Here is a 25,292-nt window from a genome sequence, read left to right as displayed (position 1 = left end):
GTGCTGCGCTACATCAACCTTGCTGTCTGGCTTGTGCTGGGCTAGTGACATGGTTTGAATTGTTGTGTTTTTGTGGGGGGTGAAACTATAAATTAATTGCCCCTTGAGGGACTAAAAAAAATTGTCTGAGTCTGACCAATGACTGCCTGATGCTGATAAGCAGGCAAAGATCTATGAACAAAAGGTGAGCCGAGCGCTTGATGGGTGTGGCTAAATGTCATGTCTAAAGGTACTTGTATGCTTGGTGTATCATTTACTTCTCAGGCGTAACAAGCGACCAGCAGCTCTGTTAATGAACAGGATTTTATTTATCACAAGTTTGGGAAATTTAAATTGATAGAAAATAGCAAGTAAAGTAAAATCTGAAACCCACAGGAATGTCTTCTACTGCTGACTTCTTACTTAAGAGTCTGCTTAAGGCTGCTGGGCTTCTTTTTGGATTAGCAGTTATTCTGACATTACTGGGCCCCCGCGAGGCCAAAAAAGACTTGTTTTTGTGGGCACAACCACGAGGGGGCTCCATAGGACTTGTAATGATTTATTGCCTGAAGGCCACAGCAGATTCACTTGTTGAGTAAAGAAGTAATGGCGCCAGTCACATGACTCGGACTCGGTGCAGGTGTCGTCTTGATGAGGAGCTTCAGAAGAGGCTCTCAACGTCGCCCATTTCCACCACCACAGTCTTCAGCTGGGAGTAGTACTCCATGGTCACCTGTCCATTCTCTCTGCCAAAGCCTGGTGGAGCACAGCAGAGATCACACTTGAGCATTCAGTTAGGACCTTTCCAGTCATCAACTGCCACACGTTATGCCCAGGATATCTACCATCACGTCTCACACTGACTTTTGTTTGTTCATTGCTGTAACATGACCACATCCTACCAGAGTTCTTGTACCCTCCAAATGGAACCTCCACGGGGCTGATGTTGTAGTTGTTGATGAAGCAAGTTCCTGCCTCCAAGTTCTCAGCCACTCGATGAGCTCGTGAAATGTCCCTACGGGCCATGAACAGGTCAGAGTTGGTCAATGCAGCCAAGTTTTTACTGACTGCAATAACGTCCTTATCTTCAACGACTGCCGCTGCCTGTCGGCAGGTACAACAGGTGGCTGAAGAATGTGTTGATCTGCTCTGCCAACCTGGTGAAGACTCCAGAAGCCAATCCAAACGTGGTGTTGTTAGCCCTCTTGAGAACTTCTTCCTCTGTGTCAAAAGGCAAAACTGACATGACGGGTCCAAAAATCTCCTCCCTCACACAGGTCATGTCATCTCTGCAGTTGTCTAGGGGGCAACATGACTATGAGTCATCAGAGGCTGGAGGAGGTCATTTGAGGTTATTGACAAATGTCCAACAGGCATACCGAGTACACAGGGTGACATGAAATAACCTCCTTTCAGTTTGGGATCACTGGGGACGATCGGCTCTCCTCCACAAAGCACTTTGGCTCCCTGGAAACAATCCAACAGTGGTAGACCTTCGATGATGATAAAGACGTTCTAACATTCTTTGTCTGAATCTCATTCTCTGAGGATTACCAACACACCTCTTTCTTGGCCTGAGTGACAAACCCCAGAACTTTTTCCAGGTGTGGCTCGCTGATCAGTGCTCCCATTCGAGTACCCTCCAAAAGGGGGTCCCCGACAGGGATGGACTTGGTCCTCTTGACCACTTCCTGCAGGAACTGCGGCATGATCTCTCTCTGGACAAACACTCTTGTCCCATTACAGCAAACCTGCATAAAAGAGATTCAAATTTTGTTGGAAAATGTTGTCACGCACTAATTGTAAGACTAAATTGAGGCCTGAGAAGTCCACAGACAGGTTGGTGGTTATTTGTAACTCTTGCACCTCCCATCTAATGTGTATGTCTTGCAGCTGTCAATCACCCTGGCTTAAAATACTTGAAATGTGACAAGAACACAATAGTGATCAAGCAGACTGGATGCAGGCCAAACTGCAGTTTAAGGAACAAATTTCCTGAATGTCGTCGTTTGGAGGGAGAGGTAGAAGCCTAACCCTGGCACAGACTCACCTGTCCCTGTGTGAGGAAGTTTGCCATGAGTGCTCCCTTCACCGCATTCTCAAAATCACAGTCTTTGAAGATAATGAGGGGAGATTTCCCTCCAAGCTCCAGTGTCACCTGTTTCACCCCCTTGGCAGACATTTCCATGACCTGAGAAGCAGCAGGACACAACTCACGACCAAAACGGACAACTGAAAAAAATGAAAGCTGCAAGCAGCGTTGTTAACTAATGACGACCTCAGGAAACTGAAGCTGCCACAGCCCAAGGTTTGTGGTGTGAAGAAGCTAATGACACATACAGGATTCTGGGTTGTTTCCCACTTTCTTGTTCACTATATAATTCCATGCGTTTTCTCTGATAGCTTTGATGTCCTCAGTGTATTGGGTGGGACTGATGTGATACCTTTTTGCCAGTTGGCACGCTGCCAGTGAAGGAGACTTTGGCGACCATTGGGTGATGGCAGAGCAAGGTGCCAGTCTCTGCTCCACCTTGTACCACACAGAAGAGGCCATCAGGGACCCCTGCCTCTTTGTAGATCTCAGCCAGTACCACAGCAGTCACAGGGGTCATTGGAGAGGGTTTAAACACCATGGCATTACCTTTCACAGAGAAGATGGCTCTTGGTTATACAATGGGATTCACAGACATGGGAGTAAATCAATCACACAGAGCAGAGTCCCTCACAGTGTCGCGTAAAAAAACACTCACCGCAGGCCAGAGCAGGAGCAGACTTCCAAGACGCGATCTGGAAGGGGTAGTTCCAGGCACCGATGCCAACACACACACCCAGGGCCTCCCTCCTGGTGTACGCAAATGCTCCACCGGGAAGCTGGATGTGCTGGCCTGTAGACATTTACAACACATCAGTGAGTCACAGATGAGCCGAGCGTAAAGACTGTACAAACAAAGAGACCCAGAACCACCATCATTAGAGTACTTGAGTACCCACCTGCCAGAGTACCAGCCAGGCCAGCATAGTACTCAATACACTGCCAGGAGATATCGATGTCCACCAGTGCTTCAGTGATGGACTTCCCGTTGTTGATCACCTCCAGCTTTGCAATCCTGTCCCTTCGCTCCTGTTGTCGTTGTCATGAAAGTCACCAGTTAGCAAATGTAGCTGTGTAGTGCCGTTACCTGCAGAGACTCCAGCCGCTGCTTCGATTACTTTTGACTTGACAAGAAAGTAAAAGACAAGAGCCTCCACTTGGAAGTTACAGACTTGGGACGTGTGGGTTTAAAATGCAGAGAAAAACAAGTTATGAGCATAAATAAAGCAAAGATGGTTTAAAAGGAGTAAATTATATCAAGTTACAAGTAACATGTTTTCAAAAAGAGTAAATATAATTTGTAACCAGCAAGTTAAATAATTACTGCTTCAATACTGAAGTTATTTCAAAAACAGTAAATTGAGCACGTATGGTTTTAATACGTGAAATGTTCTTTTATTTCTCGACTACGTGGAGGTGAACAGGTGCAGGACAGCATCTACTTGCTGCGTTCATCTGTGTGTGCGTTGGATGTGTAGCAGCTCATTCACTGTCCTGCTGAATCAATCACCACTTTTATTATCCTTCTGGGAGAACCGGGCTCTGACGCTGGTGCTTATCGAGCCACTGGCCTTTCAAGTTCATTGCTCACAGCAGCTGCAGGTATTTGATGATGTTTGTGACTTCACATCTTTTGTCATTTGCACATAAACATGAAGCCTTTCATAGGAAAAAGCATCTGGCGCTCTTCCATCTATTCACAGATGGACTTAGTGACTGTTTCCAGCTGGAGAGGCCATCGTGAACTCCCAGATCAAAACGACACCATGCTTGGTCAACAGGGTTTACTGCGCCTTTAAATCACCTTTATTCATGGTTCTGCACAAAGAGCACCGACACAACTCAGAGGTGGAGCCGGGCTGGAGCGACGTCAGTGTAAATGGGACACCGCGGACCGGCGGGTCAGGGATGACACGTTTGATGGTGTGTGTTTGCGTGCCCACGAAAACATTGCAAGTCTTCGAGGAAAACCAGCTAACCAGCATCCTGGTAACTGGCACCCAGTTTGAGTCGAGATTAGGGTTGCAAAATCCATGAATTTTCAAACTTGGAAACTGTCCGTGGGGATTTATGGGATTCAACAGGAATTTACTAGATTGAAGGTACGTTCTAAATGGAGAACTTAAATGTGGTAGGGGAAGATAATATTTTAGCCCAATACTGACTAAAACATGCAGATATGAAGTACAGCTGGATATCTATGCTATCACATCCACACATAGCAGGAGGTGACGCCCCCTACAGGCATTCCTCCATGACATGCACAGGTGTGACTAGGATCCTGGATCACACATTTGAGCCTGTGGACGACGCAAAGTGAGGTAAGTTTAAAAGACATTTCATGGCAATATCTTTAACGTATTTGGTGATGTTTAACTTACAAATTGCACATATAATTGTGTTCAGACTACAACAAGTACCAAATAAGCTACAGCTGGCACAGCCTCATAGATGGTAAATACATGTCAAGATGCGACCTATACTTCAAATCTGATGCTGGTTTTTTCTGCCTCCTGTAAGATGTTTATCAAATTATTTAGAATAGTAAATATGGAAAGGTAATTCCAGTTGTTTAGCTATTAGGAATATTCCCAAAATTACCCCGCTTGACTTCCCATGGAAATTTACCGGAAACTTTCTGGAAAGTTTCCACCCCTTTACAGCCCCTTTTGTGATCAATACCTTTTGTGCTCCTACAGCCTGCAGCAGTCACCCCCTCCTGCTGTTGCACAACTCTGACCTGGGCATGTTTCCATCTCTCCTGATAAAAGTCAGAGTCTCACCCTGATCAGGCGCGCAGCCTCCAGCATCACCCGAGCTCGCTCCATGCCCGCCATCTTGCTCCACTTAACGTAGGCAGCGTGGGCGCTTCTGATGGCCTCGTCCACCTCCTCCTGGCCACAGGGAACCAGCTGACACAAGACTCGGCCTGCAGGAACACACACACACACACACACACACACACACACACACACACACACACACACACACACACACACACACACACACAGGTCAGAAAGGGAACATTGGTATTATCATGAAGAAATCAGGAGCTTGTAAATCATCTACAGCAGGTCATATAAAGATGATGGGAACCAGACCAGAGGACCAGGGAGGCGGTGGTTGCCCGCCTGCATGACCCGCCAGACCAATAACACAGATCGTTACTTCCTCCTGAATGGCATTACGTTCCGGAGTTTGGTCTCATTTAACTGCGGCTGTACGTGCAAACCTGTAGCAGGCTCGAACACCGGCTCCGCGTTCTTCTCCTGCCGGGCCTCGACTCGCTTTCCTGCCCAGAAATGGAGCGGATCGGTGAGCACCAGCGTCCCCGTGGAGGCAGCAGGCATCGAGTCCAGGACTGACCGCGACATTGTCGGACGAGCTGAAAGGAAACAAATCGTCATGAAGAGAGAAGACCCCTTGAGAAACAGAGAAGGCGCCGTTCAGGTTGGTACCGTTAACTTGCAGGCTGCTTGGTGCGGCTATGCAGCGCCAGAGTGGCGGAAGTAGAGAGAACCTGAGGCGCTTAACCATTTACACGACCCCAGGAGGGAGGAGTCGTTAGGAGGGCTGGACTGGAGCTGACAGACGCAGGGCTCTCATGTTTAGATAGAAAAAATAAATATAAATAATAATAATAATAATACATATATATATATATATATATATATATATATATATACACACATATATATATATATTTTATTTTATTTTATTTTTTTATATGATAACTTGCCCACACTGTTTACAGTGGGGGAAGGAGGCAACTGGGGAGATAATTGGGCGGTGGAAGGAATACTTTGAGGAACTCCTCAATCCCACCAACATGTACTCCATGGAGGAGACAGAGTTGGGGGAGTACTGGGGGGGGGGGGGGTGTCATCCAATCTCTGGGGAAGAAGTAGCCGAGGAAGTGAAACAACTCCGCAGTGGCAGAGCTCTGGGGCTGGGTGGGATCCACCCTGGGTGTCTTGGGGCTCTGGCGGTGCCTTTGGAGTGGCAGACCGGGGTGGTGGTCCCTATCTTTAAGAAGGGGGACCAGGGGGTGTGTTCCAACTATCAGGGGATCACACCCCTCAGCCTCCCTGGAAAGGTCTAAGGCAGGGAATTGGAGTTAGTTTCAGCAAAGGCTCAATGAATGGAGGGGGAAATTAAAAATAGGATAAAGATAAAGTATTTTGATTGGAAATTCACTGTTTTCCTACTTTCCAGCAGCCACAAGCTAACAAATTACTGAGGACAGACTGTTTTCATGTAATTCATCTGGCAGCAGTAAACCCTGTTTGCCAGACATCTCCCTGGTACGACATGCTCTGCTACTAGTGATGAAGGGGTTAATGATCTTGATAGCAGGAGAGCCACCCCCCCACTTGCAGTACTGCAGTGGCTCAGGACCACCTGTCCCTCCCACTCCTTGTCCCAGTCAGGTGTGTTGCCCCCATCGCTGTGTGTCTCTTGTAAAAACAATACATCAATCTTTGTCCTTCTTGCTGTGTCCAACACCAAAGCCCTCTTCTCTGCCACCCTGGCGCCATTGACGTTCAACGTCCCCACTCTAAAAGAATCCACGAGGGAGAGGTTCAAAGCACTGGCACTAAAAAGATTAAAAAAAAAATAAAATCAAGGCAGCCATGTTGTTAAAAATCAAGTTCTTTTCTTGCCTTGCCCATCAATTTTTTAAATCTAAAAACCTCCTGATTGGTTAGATCAGAGTTGCCTTGTGCTTCATGACATTTTTTGCTGAATTTAGAAACTGTAGTTTGTCTGGGAAATATTTTTCTACACACACTCTCTGACACACTCTCAGACACACACACACACACACTCTCAGACATACTGGGGTTCACAACATCAGCAACTCTCAACTCACACTGTTTGTCCACCACCTCACCTGTCTCCCCCACCACCTCACCTGTATCACCTATCTTCCCGGTCTCACCCCCCCCCCCCCCCTCCTCTCTCACCTCCACCTGCCTCTCTCCCTCTGCTCCGTTCCGCTGTGCCGCAGGTGCAGGTTTGTCAGGCAGGTTCCCAGCTCCCCCCACACTCCCGTGTGAGTTCCGGTTTTGTTTGCTACTTTGTATGTTCTCTTCAGTTGGCACTTTGAGTTCCTTTGTCTTTTTACCATTAAATACCCTTTTGTTGAACACTTGTTGTCCGCCGTCTGCATTGGGGTCCTGTTTCCTCGCTACACCGTTAAAAAATGATCCGACCACAAAAAAAAACTGAGAATCTTGCCCTTTTGGCCACAAGGACTGCCCAATGTTGGGGACTAAATGGGCACCCGGCTGGCCTGGGGTGGACCTCGCACAGTTCAGTGGGCTTGCGGGGCAGCTCAGGGCCCGGTGGAACAGCCAGGAGATCCCGGCCTGCGGGCAGGTTGGCCACCGTTCTGCTCAACTGCAGTCAAGCCCAGTCCCTTCTCTTCTCCCTTCTGTTCTGGCGTTGGGGGTCCCGGCGGCGGGATTCATGTTTCGGCGTTGGGGGTCCCGGCTGACGCCACTCCTGCTTCATCACCAGGGGTCCCCGGTGGCGCCACTCCTGTTCCGGTGCCCATGGTCCTGGCAGGCATTACTCCTGTCCTGGCGGGCGCCACTCTTGTTCCTGCTCTGAGGGTCCCGGCTGATGTCGCTCCTGCTGCTCTTCCTGTGGTCCCGGCCGACGTTGCTCCCTGGTGGTCTGCTCGGCCCCCCCAGACTGCCTGTGCCTTGCTGCTCAGCCCCTGGGCCTGAAAAGTTATTTCTTTACGTTCTCATCTCTTCTCTCTTCCAGGCGTTTAATCTACAGTGGAGTCACCACCTCAGCCTGTCTCTCTTGTTCTCTCACACTGTCCTTGAGCTCGCTGGTACCTTTGCAAAGTCATTGTGCTTCTTCAGCTCTTCAATGTTCTTTTTGCATTCTCTCATCTCCTCCGTGTTGAATTGGACTGCTTTCGCTAAACCAGCGATCATGATGCTACTCTGCTGCTCACTCACTGGTTTTTGAGGCCTAGTATCGCCTGTAATATGGCCTTGTTCGAAACGTCAAACTCTCCCCATCCTCTGCCGGCATGGACATTTTCCCCATGGGATTCCTAACTGGTGCAGTTGGTACCAAGTCATCACTGCGACTCCCTCTTCTTTAGCAGAGCGGTGTCCGTCGCTGAACCGTGCTCAGTTGCATGAACGTTGTTCTGTTGGCGAAGTTTTCTTTTCCTAGGGGTCCATTGTGTGTTTGGCTGGTTTAATAAGACTTGGTGCTTTCATTTTGTCACTTCAGACTGGACTTACAACACCTTCTGACTAAACTTTGGGACTAATTTAGACGCACTCCAAAAAAATGCGACTGCCCTTCTTTGTCCCTTATTTCTAAGTCTCTGTCAGCGTGAATCTGATCACGATGAAAGTAATGTCAAAGCTCTCCGACTGCTGCCGGCTGTTCCCTTCTTCCTCTGCCTGTCTGGAATCATGTGCTTCTTGGTAACCAATGAGAAGTGCTCATACTGTTGCTGCAGCACTCCTGCAAGGCTGCACCGATTCCAAAACATCCCGGATGCAACACAGTCAGACTCCAGTTGCAAAAGTACAGGAGTGAGTGGGGAAAAGAAGACGAATGCTGCAAGCAGAGCACGACAACATTTCTAAGCTTGATTCTGCTCCGATTGTTAGACTCAGAATATTGTAGTTGCTTGTTGTTTCTCCTACTGAAGAACTTGTTTCATGTTCTGTATGTTTACTTCTATTTGTTTCATACAAACTGTATTCAGATGTTTCAATTGTATTCTAAAGAAGGGCACACTGGTGAAAGTACTTTGCACTTCGTTCGTACAAAATAAAATATGATCACATTCAGTGTGTATTTTTCATAATGCCGGGGTGATGAAAATGTCCTCATCTACTCCATTGTTACATTTTATTTACTTACGACTAAAACCATATTTAATATTTTTCCACCTCAGAGCTATGTTCTTTATGTGCTCTCTTTGTACAACCACATTGACTCAATATTACACCAACATCATGAAGTGAACACAATTAGGTCTCGATCACATCAAAATGTGCTCATAAAACTTTATTAATAAGAAATTCTTGACAATAATACTGACAATGGATCAGATGTTATTGTGCCAATTCATAGATAAAATGGTGCATCTTGGACATTTTTACCCTTTGGTTATCAACATAATTGAGAACATCTTTTCATCCTGATTTCTACACATGAAAACCTGCGGAGTTAAACACCTCACAGCAGAGACCAGATAGAATGTCTGAGGTCTGATGGGTAATGTAGTGTGGAAGAGCCCCGCCCATCCCCGGTGACTGACGTTAAGAGAACTTGGCTGCTTGTGGCGGAGGTCCCAGGAAGCCCCCGGCCTGCTTAGTTGCAGCCCTGGACGGGGCGAGGCCCAACATCTTCTGAATGTTCTGGAGGACAGAAGCACATCCACATTGAATCAGACGGGATGGGATCATGCAGTCCTTGATGAGGACGTGGGGCTGTTAGGGAGGGAAACTGCTGATGGACTCTGTGTGTTAGCTTGAATGTTGCTATTCATTTAATATTCCTCCCCAGTAATCAATCACAGGTGAAACCAGTAGAATATCAAAGTGTTAGTGGATAAAAATACGTGGCTGGATCTTCCTGCATTCTGGAGTCACTGAGAAGTGATGAGGGAGGGAAAAACATCTTGGTGAGCTGAATACTCCTGTTGGTGAGGACTGGGGAGGTAAGATACACACTTTGGGGGAAGTATCGCTTCAGCAGTAAGACAAATGTAGAACAACCACACCATAGGAAGGTTAACAGCTGCAGCAGCGGAACGCTCCTTGCTGCTGATCGGATCTGCCGTTTCTGGCCTTTTTACATTCTATGCTCCTCTTCAGAAAAAAGCTACATAGAACAACAAAAAGACTGATTTCAGTAAATTTATGTTAAACCCGTCAGCCACATAATGATCAATGTGCATCCTGGAATGCTGATGATGGTGGAAAGAAACCGGAAGACTATCACTGTGACACCATTGTCCTGAAGAGTACTGCTGAAAAACTCATTCTAGCCACCTGACTTCCAAAGTCATGGAACACGTTAAAACTCTTTCCAGTCACAAGCAGTCAAGGTCTTCGCCTGGTCTGGTACCTGTCTGATGGACATGGTGCAGAGGATGTAAAGGAAGATGAAGGAGCAGTCCGTGAAGTCCTCGCCCAGCAGGTTGCGGTGCGACAGTCCTTGGATGTAGGAGAGCGGCACAAACGGCAATTTGGCCACAACTCTTCCGTCAAAACTGAGTGAATACAAGCAAAGAGGTAGCGGTGAAAGCTCCACTCCATCTCTGGAAGATTTAAACTCGACAGCGTTTCTTACTTACATGGAGTTAAACATGCCCATCAGGGCTGTGAAGCAGAAGCCGATGGCAAACATGGACTTCATGCGCACCTACAATATAAAAGATCAAAAATGAGGATGTGGATGATCCCAGATTGGATCGGCACATCTCCAGGTTCTGCATTAAAAAATAAAACGTGTGTATTCAGTGAGGACAACTAGCCTCTGACCATTGACAGGTCTCGGTTGTTGTTCTTCAGTTTCTCTTCTTGTCTTTCTGAAATAAGAAGGATTCAACCGACATTCATATAAACTTCTGTGGAGGTTTTCCTGTTCCATTATTTCATTCCTAATAATTCTCTTTTCAGAGACTCAAGTTTGTTCACTCACCTATCTTCTTCTTTTGTTGACGTCCTGCTGATTCTGTGATCGTTTCCTTTTTCTTCTCCACTAGGAGTAAAACGGCATCAGCGTAGAAACAAAAGCAATGACTGCAACTCTTCACAGCAGCACTTTTGAAAGTGACTTACATTTTTTGCTTTGTTTTTCCACCTCTGCCTTCAGCCTCTTGTACTTTTCAGTGCGATATACCAACACCCAGGTTATTCCTGAGGAGAAGATCAGCGTGTAAGTCATCAGCACCGTGATGAGCTGGGCACACCACATGTTCCCACCACTGTAGAACAGTGTGCACTTGCAAATCTTTGGCTTTATTCGCTAATACAGTCTTTATGTCGTGGTTATCTTGCCAAACATAAATTCACGATGCACCCGGAGATGGATTTTTTTATTGAACTAATGATCATAAACTTTACATAGATTGAATATTTACGACTCCTGTACTTAACTAAAACCAATTTCCCTTGCAGATTAAAACCATGAATGCGCTCAAGGCCAGTGGTGTAGGCCCACTGACTCTGTGGTGCATGATAATAAATACACCAAGACAGCCATAGCTAACCTCCACCCAACAAGCCTCCATGAACCAGCACATCTGAGACAGCAGAGATGAGAACCTTCCTTTACCAGCAGGAAGGTGGAGCAGATCCAGGATCAGTGGGGGCGGGCATCTGCTTTGACAACTGGGAAGAACTCATAGTTTATCACATTTGATCCCACTCAACTTACACATACAGGATGGAGACCAATTATGGAGACCAAGTTCTATTGGTTGGTTCCCTACCAGACAGATGAGTCCTCCATCACTTGAACTACAGGGTGACATACACGGAGCCTGGAGGGGCCCCAGTCATATTACTCAGCATGTTTTACTTCTCTATAATAAAGCAGAGTTCAACGATAACATGTTTAGTAATTTTCAGACATAAAATTCTAACCTCTTAAAATATATAGAAGAGGTTAGAGGTGAGGTATATCAAATATATAGAACTCCTGCTGGAACCACCACCTTATCTTGGGGGAGGAGTTTGAGTGCCCTAGTGACCCAAGGAGCTACGCTGTCAGGGGCATTTTGCCCCTGGTAGGGTTATCCAAGGCAGACTGGTCCTAGGCAAAGGGCCAGATGAAGAACTGTTCAAAAGACCCTTCATGGAAGAACTAGAAGTCTGCCCTGGAGCCAGACCCGGGGTAGGGACCCGTTGGCGAGCGCCTGGTGGTTGGGCCTTAGCCCATGGGGTCTGGCCGGGCCCAGCCCGAAAAAGGTTATCCTCCCAGTGGACCCACATCCTGCAAGAGGAACTGGAAGGGTCCGGTGCAGTGTTGTTTGGGCAGCAGACCAAGGCGGGGGCCTTTGGTGTCTGATCCCCAGACATGGTAGCTGGCTTTTGGGACATGAAATGTCACCCCTCTGGCGAGGAAGGAGCTGGAGCTGGTGGAAGAGGTTGAGCGTCACCAGTAGAGCTGCAACTATCGAGTATTTTTGGAATCGAGTATTCTGTCGTGTTCAAAACAACCCGTCCGGCATAGCTTGGGTGTGTCCGTCAGTCACAACGGTCTCTCTCTCTCTCTCTCTCTGCGATATCGTCACGTGAGGTTATTTAAATGAAGCCTCGAGGTAAAGAATTTGCCTCGATCATTTTTTGTACTCGAGGTACTCCAGTAATCATTGCAGCCCTAGTTACCAGCTAGATATAATCGGCTTCACCTCGACACATAGCTCTGGGTCTGGAACCCAAGTCCTTGAGAGGGGTAGGACTCCTTTGCTACAGTTAGATATATTTTATATACAGATATATTCCTGGTAGACAATGACAAAATATATAGAATAATTAAATTAAGAACATCTTGTGACCCATGGAACAATTAACAGGGAAAATCACGTCCCCTCAAAACGACTAGATTGAGAGAACAAACTACATCGCGCCCTCTACATAAATGTAAAGGTTTCTCTCTATGCCCACAAAAGTTGTCCAGGGCTCCACAGATATACAAACATAACGAATGGTCAACGTCATCATGGAAACCTGGTACTTGCACCAATAAGCAGTATTTAACTGTTGAATGTTGTCATATAATTTCCCACAGCACTTGTCTGTCAGAAAAGAGGCAAAATTGAGGCAGAAACAAATTTACTGGTCAAAAAAGTGGTTTAAACACTGCTGGTAAAATATGAACATGGTAAAACAAATCATGGATTGATTTTTTTTTAAACAAATTAATGAAATATTAGTGAATACAGCCCTAAATATATTCAAAAGAGAATTGGCATGGTCCTCGGCTATTATTGTGAAAACCTGACTGGAAATGGCACCTGTCATTTTGTCAGCCTTCACGGCACCGTAATGATTTAGCCGTCTCGGCTACTTTCTCTCGCTTGCCAGTTCTGCAGGGGATTTTCAGATCTCTAATTAAAAATATATCCTAAGTAATCATGTCGACAATGTCCCGGGTGTCTGTAGTTGTTTGAACCGACACAGAAAAAGGGAATTCATCGAGTTCGGTGATCAAACGTCACTCACCTTCGGCAAGCAGCGCCGTGCACACGGAGATGAACACGATGAGGATTGTGTCGGCGAACATCGTACTCATAGTGTTGGTATTCGGTCGAGAGTCCGTGAAGTTGAGACGGAGGAAGGCTGTGGATTCACCGAGTTAAATGCCGCTTAAGCTCATCACACTGCTCGGACTCAGGAACCGGTCCGCCGCGGAACAGGTCACAGTGGTGGAGCACTTCCGGGTCACGCGGCTTCCGTGCTGGCTGGTCAGGCAGGAGAGATAGCGCACAAGTTTACAACGCTATATCCTTATTTCTGATGAGCCTGAAGTGTGTTTGCAAGCATCTGGTAGTCATGAACCGACGCACCGGAGCCTTCTGACGAGGGTCTGTGTCCCTGATGTCTGCTGGCGCGGCGTGACGTCACTGCTGTTTATCGATCTACGATCTATTTCTCTTACGACTGTGTTGGCCCTCAGTCACACCGTGACATTTGTTCGACTGACTCACTGATCTCAGCTGGTGCGCCTCTGGTCCGACCGGACCTGGTGTGATCTGACCCGGCGCCTGGCGGACTGCACCTCTCCACAGTTCTTATTGTCTTTGTTCTTGTTCCGTTAAGAAGCTTTTCCTCGCCCTGGAAGAAGCCGAGGATTAACGAGGGCCTCACGGGGCCTCTGTTATATATATATATATATATATATATATATATATATATATATATATATATATATATATATATATATATATATATATATATATATATATATATATATATATGTATATATATATATATATATATATGTATATATATATGTATATATATATGTATGTATATGTATATATATATATATGTATATATGTATATATATATATATATATATATGTATATATATATATATATATATATATGTATATATATATATATATATATATATATATATATATATATATATATATATATATGTATGTCTTTGTTTTCTCTTCTTTGCTATTTTTCGATAAGGTTTCATTTATCTATTCTATGGTAACAGTGCTGTGAATGAATGTTTAGGAGAGTGCAATTTCCCTGGCGGAACGTCCAAAAGGGATTAATAAAGTGGTCTGTCTGTAACTATGTTTTGAAAAGTGCTATACAAATAAACTTTATTATTATCAGGATGGCCTGGTGCTGCTCAGAGAATCATCATCAGTGACTAATGCAGTGTTGGTATATCTATAGTAATATATATATAAAGTTTCTTTTATTTACCAGTGGACAGACAGGAAACAAAGGACAGAGAGGGGGGGTGACATGCAACAAAGGACCTCTGGCCAGGATTCAAACCAGGGTCAGCTGCGTATGTGACATACGCTCTAACCACTCCACCACCTGAGCCAGCCTGTGGAGACGGACATTAGCAGCGTCTCTGGTCCTGACATGACATCATCCCATCAACCAATCAGCTGTTAGGAGGACAGCTGCTGGGCGGCGGCATGTCAGAGGTGTCCTACGTCATGAATGTTGAGGCTGCCTGGAGCTGCACACGTTTAGTACATACATCAAGATCATAGACGTGTTGATCTCTGATCACCTGCTGACACGAAGCTACACTTCAACCCTGAGCTCTGCTGCTGATAGAGACATTACCAAGGCAACCAGAGGACGCTGATGCTGAAATGATATCACAGGAGATTAATAGACTGACACACCCGTCAGTCATTCAGGTGTCAATCATTTCCTGCAGTAATAACTGGGATAAAAATGATTGACAGGAGGAGGTCAAACATTCTTAGTGCGACATCATCTCCAGTCATCTTTGTGATTAGCAGCTTTTAGTTCACATGCAACCTCAATAATACAAAAAAAAATATTACTGCAACCGGTGGCACTGTGGTGCAGTGGTTAGCGCTGTCACAGCCAGAAGGTTCCGGGTTCGAGTCCTGGCTCGGGGTCTTTCTGGGTGAGTCTCCATGTTCTCCCCGTGCCTGCGTGGGTTCTCTCTGGTACTCCAGCTTCCTCTCACAGTCCAAAGACATCAAGAGGGGACGAGGCTGATTGATACTCTAAATTGACTGTAGGTGTGACTGTGAGTGTGAATGGTTGTCTGTCTCTATGTGTTGGTCCTGCCATGGACTGGTGACCCGTCCAGGTTGAACCCCGCCTCTTGCCCGTAGCTTCTGGGATAGGCTCCAGCCCCCCGCAACCCTTAACAGGAATAAGCGGAAGACAATGGATGGATGGATGGACAATGGATTACTACAAACAAGAATCTAAAATGGCTGCTTTGTGGTCCAACTACAGAACATTGTAGTTTCAAGGGGCAGGTGATGTTGACAGTGTAGGTGGATTCTCTCAGCACTGCTGTTATGTGCTCCTGTATCTATTTGAATTTTCCTCCCCTCCCTTCCTTGACCCCATGACCTTCAAGGGGGTCAAGGAGAAGTGGATGGGAATTGGAGGTAGAGGAGAGTTTTAGAACAGACCAGGAGGGTTTTGTTGAACCTCTATTTCCCAAAGTGGGCGCCTTTACCCCCAGGGCTACTAACAGTTACATCCGAGGAGTACACCAAAAAATCAAGTATCTTCTCCATATCTTTCATCCAAATAAACCAGTGTTTTATGTTTTTCCCATGAATATTTATGAATCCTTGAGTAATAAAGGTACAAAGAACAGGCAAGTACACGGGTAAGGGCGGGTCTTCAGGAATGCTCGTCTGGTAGGCCTTTGAAAATTTCCTCCTGCGTTAAAAAAATAAGGCTCCTGGGAAAACATACTGTGCTCCAAGGACCCACTATGTTTCCCAGAAGCTCAAACACAACCATCTCAGCCCACAGGAGCATAACTGGTGAAGAACATCAGAACTCTGTCCCAGCTGGTATTAATTTTAGCCTTGCTAGACTAGCCACTGGGGGTTCTAGCACCATCTATGGAGGTCGAATGGTACACGGCAATGGATTGACTCTTTCAGGTAGTAGATGTCTTCGAAAAGGTTTTGGAACCACAGAGTCAGAGAAACCAAGAAGGTCCTGAGTTGTTTTTACAACAATTCAAAAATCCACTTAGAAATATTCAGTATACTCAGTGTTAATAGACACACAAGATCAGGTGGAGGTCTATCTGCTCCCCTTCATCTCATACACAGCAGGTGGTCAAACTTTCTGGTTTTATTGGACTTTCAAAGTTTTGGAACCATTATGTTGAATTGATTACCATCACAAGGAGGCCAGTGTTGATATTATTGGCAGTAACTGAAGAAACTGGCCTGAGGATGTCTACAAGCTGAATTTTAGTCATAGCACCAACTAGTGGTTACAGGAAGTAAGTCTGAAAAAAACAAGCTTCATTGGTAAAGCATCTTTCAAACAAAAACCAAAGCTAAAAGTACTTTAGAACAAGGGAAGAGGAACATTAGAAACATGTTAAACCAAAAATTACATTGAGTTGTCCTCACCTGATGGTCAGCAACATATGATACAGCAAGTGTATTATTTGACTCCATCTTGTGGAAACAGGTTGTATTATTTGATGTCCCTTCATCAGGTTTCACCACCTTTACATGCTCCATAACACCAACCAGTGTACTGATCACTCCGTGCAGCTTTAATTCAGAGCCAAGCATGAAAGTGACAAAAAAAATTCACCTTGGTGCAGGTATATGCTCTTGCAGCACTTTCTAGGTTAGTATCAGACCGTTTTTCAGATTTGTCTGTTTTAAATATATATATTTAAGCAGGGGTTCTCAGAGTGGGGTCCAAGGGTTCTCAAGGGTCTTCAGCAAAATGAGGAATAGTTTATATCATTTTACATGTACCGGTATATATGATTATATTCTGAACATAAGAAATCTGGCATTGATCAGTCACCTGATGTAATTTTTCATGACATAAAGTATACACTTATAAAATTCCTGATTTATTCTACAACTCTTCAATTCTATAATGGCATTTAGTAGATGCTTTTGTCCAAAGCTATGAAAAACTCAATTAAGTAACCAAGCACTTCAAGTTTGATTGGCCACAGGTGCTGCTATCTAGTGGCAGAAGAAGTGCCAGGATTATAACAAAGTTATTTATACATTTTTGTCCATTATTTCCAGGTCATTTTTTTTATAAGCTCTGATGTCCAGTAATCAGGTTTCACCACCTTCACATGCTTAATTACTAGGGAATACAGTTATTAAGAAATTAGCTCCTCCTCCTTGTCATCCTCCGCTTTATCCGGTGGGTCCGGGTCGCGGGGGCAGCAGCCTCAGCAAGGAAGCCCAGACTGCCCTCTCCCCTGCCACTTCAACCAGCTCCTCTGGGGGAATCCCGAGGTGTTCCCAGGACAGCCGAGAGATATAATCCCTCCAGCGTGTCCTGGGTCGGCCTCAAGGCCTCCTCCCGGTTGGGCATGCCTGGAAAACGTCCCGAGGGAGGCGTCCAGGAGGCATCCTCACCAGATGATTGAATCACCTCAACTGACTCCTCTAGACATGGAGGAGCAGCGGCTCTACTCTGAGTCCCTCCTGAGTGACTGAGCTTCTCACACTATCTCTAAGGGAGAGCCCAGCCTCCTTGAGGAGGAAACTCATTTCGGCCGCTTGTATTCATGATCTCATTCTTTCGGAGCTCATGACCACAGGTGAGGGTTGGAACGTAGATTGACCGGTAAATTAAGAGCTTCGCCTTTTGGCTAAGCTACGTCTTCACCGCAATAGACTGGTTTAGCACCCGCATTACTGCGGATGCTGCCCCAATCCTCCTGTCAATCTCCTGCTCCATCTTACCCTCACTCTTGAACAAGACCCCAAGATAGTTAAACTCCTCCACCTGAGGTAAGACCTCCTCCCCGACCCAGAGCGGGCAAACCACCCTTTTCCGGCTAAGGACCATGGCCTCAGACTTGGAGGTGCTGATTCTCGTCCCAGCCCCTTCACATTCGGATGCAAACTGTCCCAGCAAGAGCTGGAGGTCGTGGCCCGATGGCGGTAAGAGGACTACGTCATCCACAAACAGCAGATACGACACCATCCCGCCGCCGAACTCGACCCCCTCCACCACCCGGCTGCGCCTAGAAATTCTGTCCATAAAAGTTATGAACAGAACCGGTGACAAAGGGCAGCCTTGGCGGAGTCCAACCCTCACTGGGAAGAAGTCTGACTTACTACCGGCCACGCAGACCAGACTCTTGCTCCTCCGGTAGAATGACCGAATGGCCCTTTGTAAAGGGCCATTCACCCCATACTCCCGGAGTACCCTCCACAGGATGCTCCTGGGAACACGGTCATAAGCCTTCTCCAGGTCCACAAAACACATGTGGACTGGTTGGGCAAACTCCCATGCCCCCTCCAGCACCCTAGCAAGGGTGAAGAGCTGATCCACGGTTCCACGGCCGGGACGAAAACCACACTGCTCCTCCTCAATCTGAGGTTTGACTATCGCCCTGACCCTCCTCTCCAGTACCCTGGTGTAGACCTTACCAAGGAGGCTGAGGGGTGTGATCCCCCCATAGTTGGAACACACCCTCTGGTCCCCTTTCTTCGGGGACCACCACACCGGTCTACCACTCCAAAGGCACCGCCCCCGATGTCCACGCAATGTTGCAGAGACGTGTCAGTCAGGACAGCCCCACAACATCCAGAGCCTTGAGAGGGCACTTCTCTTGGCTCACAAAACAATCACAAGAACGGCTCCAGCCTACCTGGAATCCCTGATCCAGGTCTACTCTCCTTCTCGCCCACTACGCTCTGCATGCAAAAGACGCCTGGTGCTTCCAGCCCAGCGCAGCTCCAAATCTCTAGCCAGACTCTTCTCTTCTGTTGTTCCCAAATGGTGGAACGAACTACCGAACCCTGTGTGTTCTGCTGAGTCCCTTTCTACTTTTAAGAGACAATTGAAGACTCAATTGTTCAGAGAGCACCGAGGCACTGAACCTGACTCTTCTCCTCTTTGGGGTAGAATAAGTCAGAGGGTCCAAGACCCAGCACTTAGTGACTATGTAGCACTAACTGTGTTGTGTCATGTTGTATGTTTGTCCCCAAAAAAAAAAAAAAAAAAAAAGGGAGGGGGGGGGGGCGACACCTCTTCTGCCACTAGATGGCAGTACCTGTGACCAAATCACAACTGAAGCACTTTTGTGCTACTATGGGTTTTTCCTTTAGTCTGAATTCTTGCTTGTGTTGTACGTCGCTTTGGACAAAAGTGTCTGCTAAATGAAATTGTGGAATTGTAGAATTGTAGAGTCTGCATGTTCTCCCTGTTCCTGTGTGGGTTCTCTCTGGTACTCCAGCTTCCTCCACAGTCCAAAGACATCAAGAGGGGACGAGGCTGATTGATACTCTAAATTGACCGTAGGTGTGACTGTGAGTGTGAATGGTTGTCTGTCTCTATGTGTTGGCCCTGTGATGGACTGGTGACCTGTCCAGGGGGAAGGCTGCTGGGATAGGCTCCACCCCCACCACCCTGAACAGGAGAAGATGGAGAAGATGGAGGGAGGGATGAAGGGGTGGATGGAGGGATGGATGGATGATGGATAGATAATGATGATGATAATAATAATAATAATAACATGTGGAGCACAGTCTTATCTGTTGCTGGTCTGCTATGACATCAAGCCACTAGATGTCAGCCTCTCCCCACAGAGCTCGTGTGAAGCATGGCGCTAAACATTTTGCAGCTGTGGATGAGGGCTGACAGTTCAGTTCTACATGTAGAACTTAGCCTTTTCATGAGCTATTTGATTTGTCCAAAAACTGGTGTTGCAGCACAGGATTAAAAAAAATACACAGAGCAAATGAACATGTTTGTTGTCAATAAAATATCATACACAAAGAGGCTGGAGTACATTTTTATTATAATTTGACAGAGAGCTCACACCACAAGCTCTCTCCAGCCGTGCCAGTTTGGTTGAACTCCCAGTGGAGATGGTGGCAGGAACACAACCAGGTTGTCATGCCTGTTTCCATCCTTTCAAATCATATTTCAAGTAACTATGAAGAAGAAGTTTTGTATTCTATATCTTCTAAGGAGAAGTGGTCAGGGATCTCCTGATCTTCTGGACAAATCAGTGGCGTTAATATGATACTGTTCTGAATATTAAATACAGAGTTGAAGTGGAAGTAAATACTTGACCAATTTACCATCTCTTGACATGCTCACAAATGTTAAACTCAGCATTTACAGAACAAGACCCTATAGTTTCAGGGGGTCTGACTTTTTGACGGAAACCGTTTGCTTCCTAGCTCTTGAATGTTTATTATACTATTTCATATTTTTGGTCATGTTTCTTGTTCTTATATTATTATCCATCGTCCATCGTCGTCTTCTGCTTATTCCTTACTAGTAAGGGTCGCGGGGGGCTGGAGCCTATCCCAGCATCTACAGGCAAGAGGTGGGGTTCACCCTGGACAGGTCACCAGTCCATTGCAGGGCCAACACACATAGAGACAGACAACCATTCACACTCACAGTCACACCTACGGTCAATTTAGAGTATCAATCAGCCTCGTCCCCAAATTGATGTCTTTGGACGGTGGGAGGAAGCCGGAGTACCAGAGAGAACCCAGCAGGAACAGGGAGAACATGCAGATTCCACACAGAAAGATCCCGCGCCCGAGCCGGGACTGGAACCCGGAACCTTCTTGCTGTGAGGCGACAGTGCTGACCACTGCACCACCATTATATTTTTAAATTTTTACATGTTTTTACTTTGTTTGTGTCTTGACTTGAACCTGTATGTAATTTTATCTGTTTTTTCCTGCAATTAGAACTTCTGTGGATATATAATAAAAATGCGACAGTGGTGAATGATGGTCAGTGACATCATCAGAACTACCCAGGGTCCTGCTGGCTTTGACCTCCCAAAAACATCTGCAGGGCCATTCGACATGCTAATCTACATTTATGTTAATCCGTTCCAACATGCCAGATCAAATATTGAAATCTGTTCATGAATGAATAATAATAATATCATAATAATCATGATCAAATGTTACAGATATTATAATATGATAATCGGCGGCCCGGTGGAGCAGTGGTCCTCGCTGTGGCCCCCAGCAAGAAGGTTGTGGGTGGAGCCCCGGCTGCAGCACGGGGTCTTTCTGGGTGAGTCTCCATGTTCTCCCTGTTCCTGCTGGGTTCTCTCTGGTACTCCAGCTTCCTCCACAGTCCAAAGACATCAAGAGGGACCAGGTTAATCCAGACTCTAAATTGACTGTAGGTGTGACTGGGAGAGCCAATGGTTGTCTGTCTCTATGTGTTGGCCCTGCCATGGACTGGTGACCTGTCCAGGGGGAAGGCTGCTGGGATAGGCTCCACCCCCACCACCCTGAACAGAAGAAGAGGGAGAAGATGGAGGGATATGATAATAACAGGGGCATTTTGGTGCACTAAAATAAATTCACTTACATTTTTACACTTATCATTTTACCAAAGCAACTGATCAGAATACACTCTATTTTCTAGGTACAGCTTGATAAAAAAAACCTTAATGCATTATAATACAACAGTTCTGTATAAATCTTAAATGTACAGAACATTGTAATCAATACATTTCTGTAGTCTGTTATGGGTCCTTTTTAGAGGTTCTCCTATTATTTTGTAAACTACAACTGAATGTATGAAATATCGGAACCATCTTTTAGCTTCCAAAATAAAAATGGCAACAAATAAAATGGAACATCCTCAAGAGGGTAGGCTGGTATGTTCTACTGCATATCATTGAGTCCTGGTTTAATGGTACACAGTCGAATACTGTATCATTAGGTGTAGCAATAAGGATTATTTGAACACTAGATATTGTCATTTTAAGGTGTATTTAAGAGCGACCTGTTTTCATAGGCGACTGTGCAGTACCGCTGAAGGTAATCAGTACACACTATAAATGTGTGCGTGTGTACGCGTCCCATTTTAAACTATCTGAATTCAGTGTGTCCTCTTGCTTCGAATTCGCCTCTGCATCAACACCAGCGGAGTTCAGAGACTCCTGAGTAAGTGACGAGCCTGCAATCTGTGTCCAGCGCCACGGCTGGTCACGTGGCTCCGTGCAGCCAATCAAAGGCGTTGGAGGAGCTCGGCTGCGCTATAAATGCAACTGGGAGCCCTTGAACACAGTAGGAATGAGTAACAATAGACGCGCTCGGACCGAACACACATCCAAAGGCATTTTTAACCGTTTGTTAGTCTTCTACACTTAACGAAAGGTAAGCCGTGACGGCCGTGCTGACGTCAGAAGACGCTGGATTGGTTTCTGCGGTCGTGTTTGCGGGTTCCATCCCTTTGTCTCCTGCTGTGAAACCTAGTTTTTCCAGATGTCTGCAGGAGTGAAGCTCACGTTCTGTCTCTGCAGGGTTCGGCTAAGATGTCTACTTCAGCGAGCTCCAGACTGAACAAAGTCGTGAAGCAGCAGTACTTGGATCTCCCTCAAGGAGACAAAGTCCAGGCCATGTACATCTGGATCGATGGATCTGGGGAGGGGCTGCGCTGCAAGTCCAGAACTTTGGATTTTGAGCCTAAAACTATTGAGGGTAGGAGCTTGAACATTCACAACATCCTGCTGTAAAACATGTAGAAGATCAGTGGTGTTTCTTCATCAGATCTCCCTGAGTGGAACTTTGATGGATCCAGCACGTACCAGTCTGAAGGCTCCAATAGCGACATGTTCCTAATACCTGCAGCCATGTTCAGGGACCCCTTCAGAAAAGACCCCAACAAGCTGGTGCTCTGTGAGGTACTCAAGTACAACGGCAGGCCAGCAGGTAGGTGTATTGTTCTCTCGTATCATGATGGAGTGGTTCTGTATTGGAGCTCAACTCTACTGCTGTTCCCACAGAGACCAATCTGCGCCACAGGTGTAAACAGATCATGAGCATGGTGGAGAATAACCACCCATGGTTTGGGATGGAGCAGGAATACTTGCTCCTAGGCATGGATGGACATCCCTTCGGCTGGCCCTCCAACGGCTTCCCAGGTCCTCAGGGTGAGTGCCAGCTTGGCTCAACATTCAATGAAATAAAAAAACCCCAAACATTTGAAAACCCCATGAATGTTTCGTTTTGCCTCATCTGTCTAGGTCCTTACTACTGTGGCGTGGGAGCCAATAAGGCGTATGGACGGGACATCGTGGAGGCGCACTACAGGGCTTGTCTCTATGCTGGGGTTCAGATTTGTGGCACCAACGCAGAAGTCATGCCAGCACAGGTAGTGTTACCTCCACGGTTGGAGGAAAAATTGCACTACCACTCCACTCCAATCCAACTTTATTTGTTAAGCCCTTTAAAACAACCACTGTCGGCCATAGTGATTAACAGAGTAGTAAGTTAAGCATCACAAATTAAAGACAAGATAAATAAGATATATTACCTGTGGAAAAGCAGTATAATGTAGTGTCTAGATTTTCTATAGACTGAACACTTCATGTTAGGATTGTGGATAAGACAAAATATGTATATCTTATATCCAAAACATTGTAAAAATTCATTAATTTATGTTTTACTTGTAGGTACCTCATCATTAACATGAAGATATTGGTAGTTAATTTAGTCTTAGTTCAACTGGATCAGTCCAGTTTTGTTCAAGTCTCTTCTTTGTGGTGAATAATTTATTCAAGGGTTTTTACAGATGTCTTTGAAAACAATGGAAATAATGGAAATCATTCGATTTTCAAAGTCACAATATTTTCATTATTTTCTCAGAATATACACAATGTGAATGTCATATGAATTTGATGTTAGACAGATAATACAGACACCCACAAAAATGGGTCAAATCAGTTGTAAAATATTGGCAGTATTGTGCTTGTGGGAGTAAAAGAACATGGTGTAAAAAACTCTTCATAACATGTTTCAGTGGGAGTTCCAGGTGGGTCCGTGTGAAGGCATCAACATGGGTGACCATCTCTGGGTTGCTCGCTTCATCCTTCACAGAGTCTGTGAGGATTTTGGTGTTGTAGTATCTTTTGACCCCAAACCAATCTCAGGGAATTGGAATGGCGCTGGTTGTCACACAAACTTCAGCACAAAGGAGATGCGAGAGGACGGTGGACTGAAGTAAGAAGACGTTTAGATTGCAGCTGCTAGAAAAAGCATTTAAAGAAGCTGTCTAAGTAAGTTTGTCTCCACAGAAAAATTGAGGAGTCTATTGAGAGACTGGCGAAGAGACACAGGTATCACATCCAGGCTTATGACCCTAAAGGCGGACTGGACAACGCCAGACGTCTCACCGGTCATCATGAAACCTCAAACATTGACGAGTTCTCAGCTGGTGTGGCCAACCGTGGCGCCAGCATCCGCATCCCTCGCTCAGTGGGGCAGGACAAGAAGGGCTACTTTGAGGACCGCCGTCCATCTGCCAACTGTGACCCGTACATTGTCACAGAGGCTCTGGTGCGCACATGTTTACTGAAAGAAGAAGGCGAGGAGACCGCATGTTACAGCAAGTGAACCGCCTCTGCCATTGAGGGTCCTTGCTGGTGCTTGATCGTTTCTTTTATGAACTTTTGTACTTTACAGATACAAAGATGATAGTTTTAATAAGACATGACCACTGCCTTTGTGTCAAGAGTGAATTGTGTAATGGTAGATGGTAGTTTGTTACATTATTGTCACTTGTTGTTCAAAATATGTATGATAACAGCAAGATTTTGATCTTGTAACTTACCCAAAGAATCCCAAGGGCATTTGAATGTTTTTGCAGTCTTGTCCTCGCCGTCCCAGTGGTGGATTGATAAAATAACGGTGTAAGTAGAAATCTTTTGTATTTTTTTAAATAATGCATCTATTTTTTTCTTCTATTTTTTTAAATATGTCATTTGTCAAAAAACAACCTATTTTTAAATAAACACCTAACCTTGTCAAGTTGAATCCCTCATACTAATTTTTATTTATATCATGGATTATTTGACCCATCACTGAAACAAAATGTGATTGCATTTAAGCAAAAATGCCCTTTAAGTATGAACAGCTGCTGGTCCACCACCTGCTTATTATTAAGGCAAATGACAGCTGCTGTGAGAGAAGAACAGGAAGTGAAACTGTGAAGGCCGCTTGACAGATTTATGGTGT

At 45.6% G+C, this 25,292-nt stretch overlaps 3 protein-coding genes across 4 annotated transcripts; 1 reads left to right on the top strand and 2 right to left on the bottom strand.

Annotated features, from left to right (window-relative positions):
• Window positions 1-282: 282 nt before the first annotated feature.
• aldh9a1a.1 (aldehyde dehydrogenase 9 family, member A1a, tandem duplicate 1) lies at window positions 283-7,062 on the bottom strand. 2 transcript variants are annotated; one of them, XM_086224431.1, is made up of 12 exons: window positions 7,039-7,062; window positions 5,304-5,456; window positions 4,855-5,000; window positions 2,971-3,100; window positions 2,730-2,864; window positions 2,424-2,620; window positions 2,030-2,170; window positions 1,542-1,730; window positions 1,359-1,446; window positions 1,137-1,278; window positions 882-994; window positions 283-735 (listed from the first exon to the last, which is right to left on the bottom strand). In XM_086224431.1, the coding sequence occupies exons 2-12, from the start codon at window positions 5,443-5,445 to the stop codon at window positions 641-643; spliced, it is 1,518 nt and encodes a 505-aa protein (XP_086080557.1). In that variant the 5' UTR covers window positions 5,446-5,456; window positions 7,039-7,062; the 3' UTR covers window positions 283-640. The 2 variants fall into 2 exon arrangements, with proteins under 2 accessions (XP_086080557.1, XP_086080556.1); XM_086224430.1 differs by lacking the exon at window positions 7,039-7,062 and adding an exon at window positions 5,530-5,645.
• A 2,047-nt stretch (window positions 7,063-9,109) lies between these two features.
• On the bottom strand, window positions 9,110-13,811 carry tmco1 (transmembrane and coiled-coil domains 1). Its single transcript, XM_086224598.1, has 8 exons — window positions 13,638-13,811; window positions 13,294-13,532; window positions 10,906-10,983; window positions 10,766-10,825; window positions 10,606-10,652; window positions 10,419-10,486; window positions 10,190-10,334; window positions 9,110-9,477 (listed from the first exon to the last, which is right to left on the bottom strand). The coding sequence occupies exons 2-8, from the start codon at window positions 13,361-13,363 to the stop codon at window positions 9,379-9,381; spliced, it is 567 nt and encodes a 188-aa protein (XP_086080724.1). The 5' UTR covers window positions 13,364-13,532; window positions 13,638-13,811; the 3' UTR covers window positions 9,110-9,378.
• Window positions 13,812-22,329: 8,518 nt separating this feature from the next.
• Window positions 22,330-25,091, top strand: LOC147250089 (glutamine synthetase-like). The gene is made up of 7 exons (XM_086224204.1): window positions 22,330-22,433; window positions 22,580-22,757; window positions 22,827-22,988; window positions 23,063-23,209; window positions 23,303-23,430; window positions 24,079-24,278; window positions 24,353-25,091. The coding sequence occupies exons 2-7, from the start codon at window positions 22,592-22,594 to the stop codon at window positions 24,669-24,671; spliced, it is 1,122 nt and encodes a 373-aa protein (XP_086080330.1). The 5' UTR covers window positions 22,330-22,433; window positions 22,580-22,591; the 3' UTR covers window positions 24,672-25,091.
• The last annotated feature ends 201 nt before the right edge of the window (window positions 25,092-25,292 follow it).

Source organism: Aulostomus chinensis, chromosome 14 (genome assembly GCF_037954235.1).
Source record: "Aulostomus chinensis isolate RoL2024-O1b breed Wild chromosome 14, RoL_Achi_v1.0, whole genome shotgun sequence".
In the NCBI taxonomy this organism is placed as follows: Eukaryota; Metazoa; Chordata; class Actinopteri; order Syngnathiformes; family Aulostomidae; genus Aulostomus; species Aulostomus chinensis.
The sequence above is the reverse complement of the archived record's forward strand: the minus strand, read 5'-3'. Positions and strand labels throughout refer to the sequence as shown.

Excerpts from the sequence above, each read along its gene's own strand:
- aldh9a1a.1 (XM_086224430.1), bottom strand. The coding sequence starts at position 5,608 with ATGGTTAAGCGCCTCAGGTTCTCTCTACTTCCGCCACTCTGGCGCTGC. Across the intron at positions 5,001-5,303 it reads GGTGTTCGAGCCTGCTACAG|GCCGAGTCTTGTGTCAGCTG; the intron begins GTTTGCACGTAC and ends GTGTTCCTGCAG. Across the intron at positions 2,865-2,970 it reads CCTGGCTGGTACTCTGGCAG|GCCAGCACATCCAGCTTCCC; the intron begins GTGGGTACTCAA and ends AAATGTCTACAG.
- tmco1 (XM_086224598.1), bottom strand. The coding sequence starts at position 13,363 with ATGAGTACGATGTTCGCCGACACAATCCTCATCGTGTTCATCTCCGTG. Across the intron at positions 10,335-10,418 it reads ATGGGCATGTTTAACTCCAT|TTTTGACGGAAGAGTTGTGG; the intron begins GTAAGTAAGAAA and ends GTATTCACTCAG. Across the intron at positions 9,478-10,189 it reads GCACCATGTCCATCAGACAG|AACATTCAGAAGATGTTGGG; the intron begins GTACCAGACCAG and ends TCTGTCCTCCAG.
- LOC147250089 (XM_086224204.1), top strand. The coding sequence starts at position 22,592 with ATGTCTACTTCAGCGAGCTCCAGACTGAACAAAGTCGTGAAGCAGCAG. Across the intron at positions 22,758-22,826 it reads TGAGCCTAAAACTATTGAGG|ATCTCCCTGAGTGGAACTTT; the intron begins GTAGGAGCTTGA and ends TTTCTTCATCAG. Across the intron at positions 23,210-23,302 it reads CGGCTTCCCAGGTCCTCAGG|GTCCTTACTACTGTGGCGTG; the intron begins GTGAGTGCCAGC and ends TCATCTGTCTAG.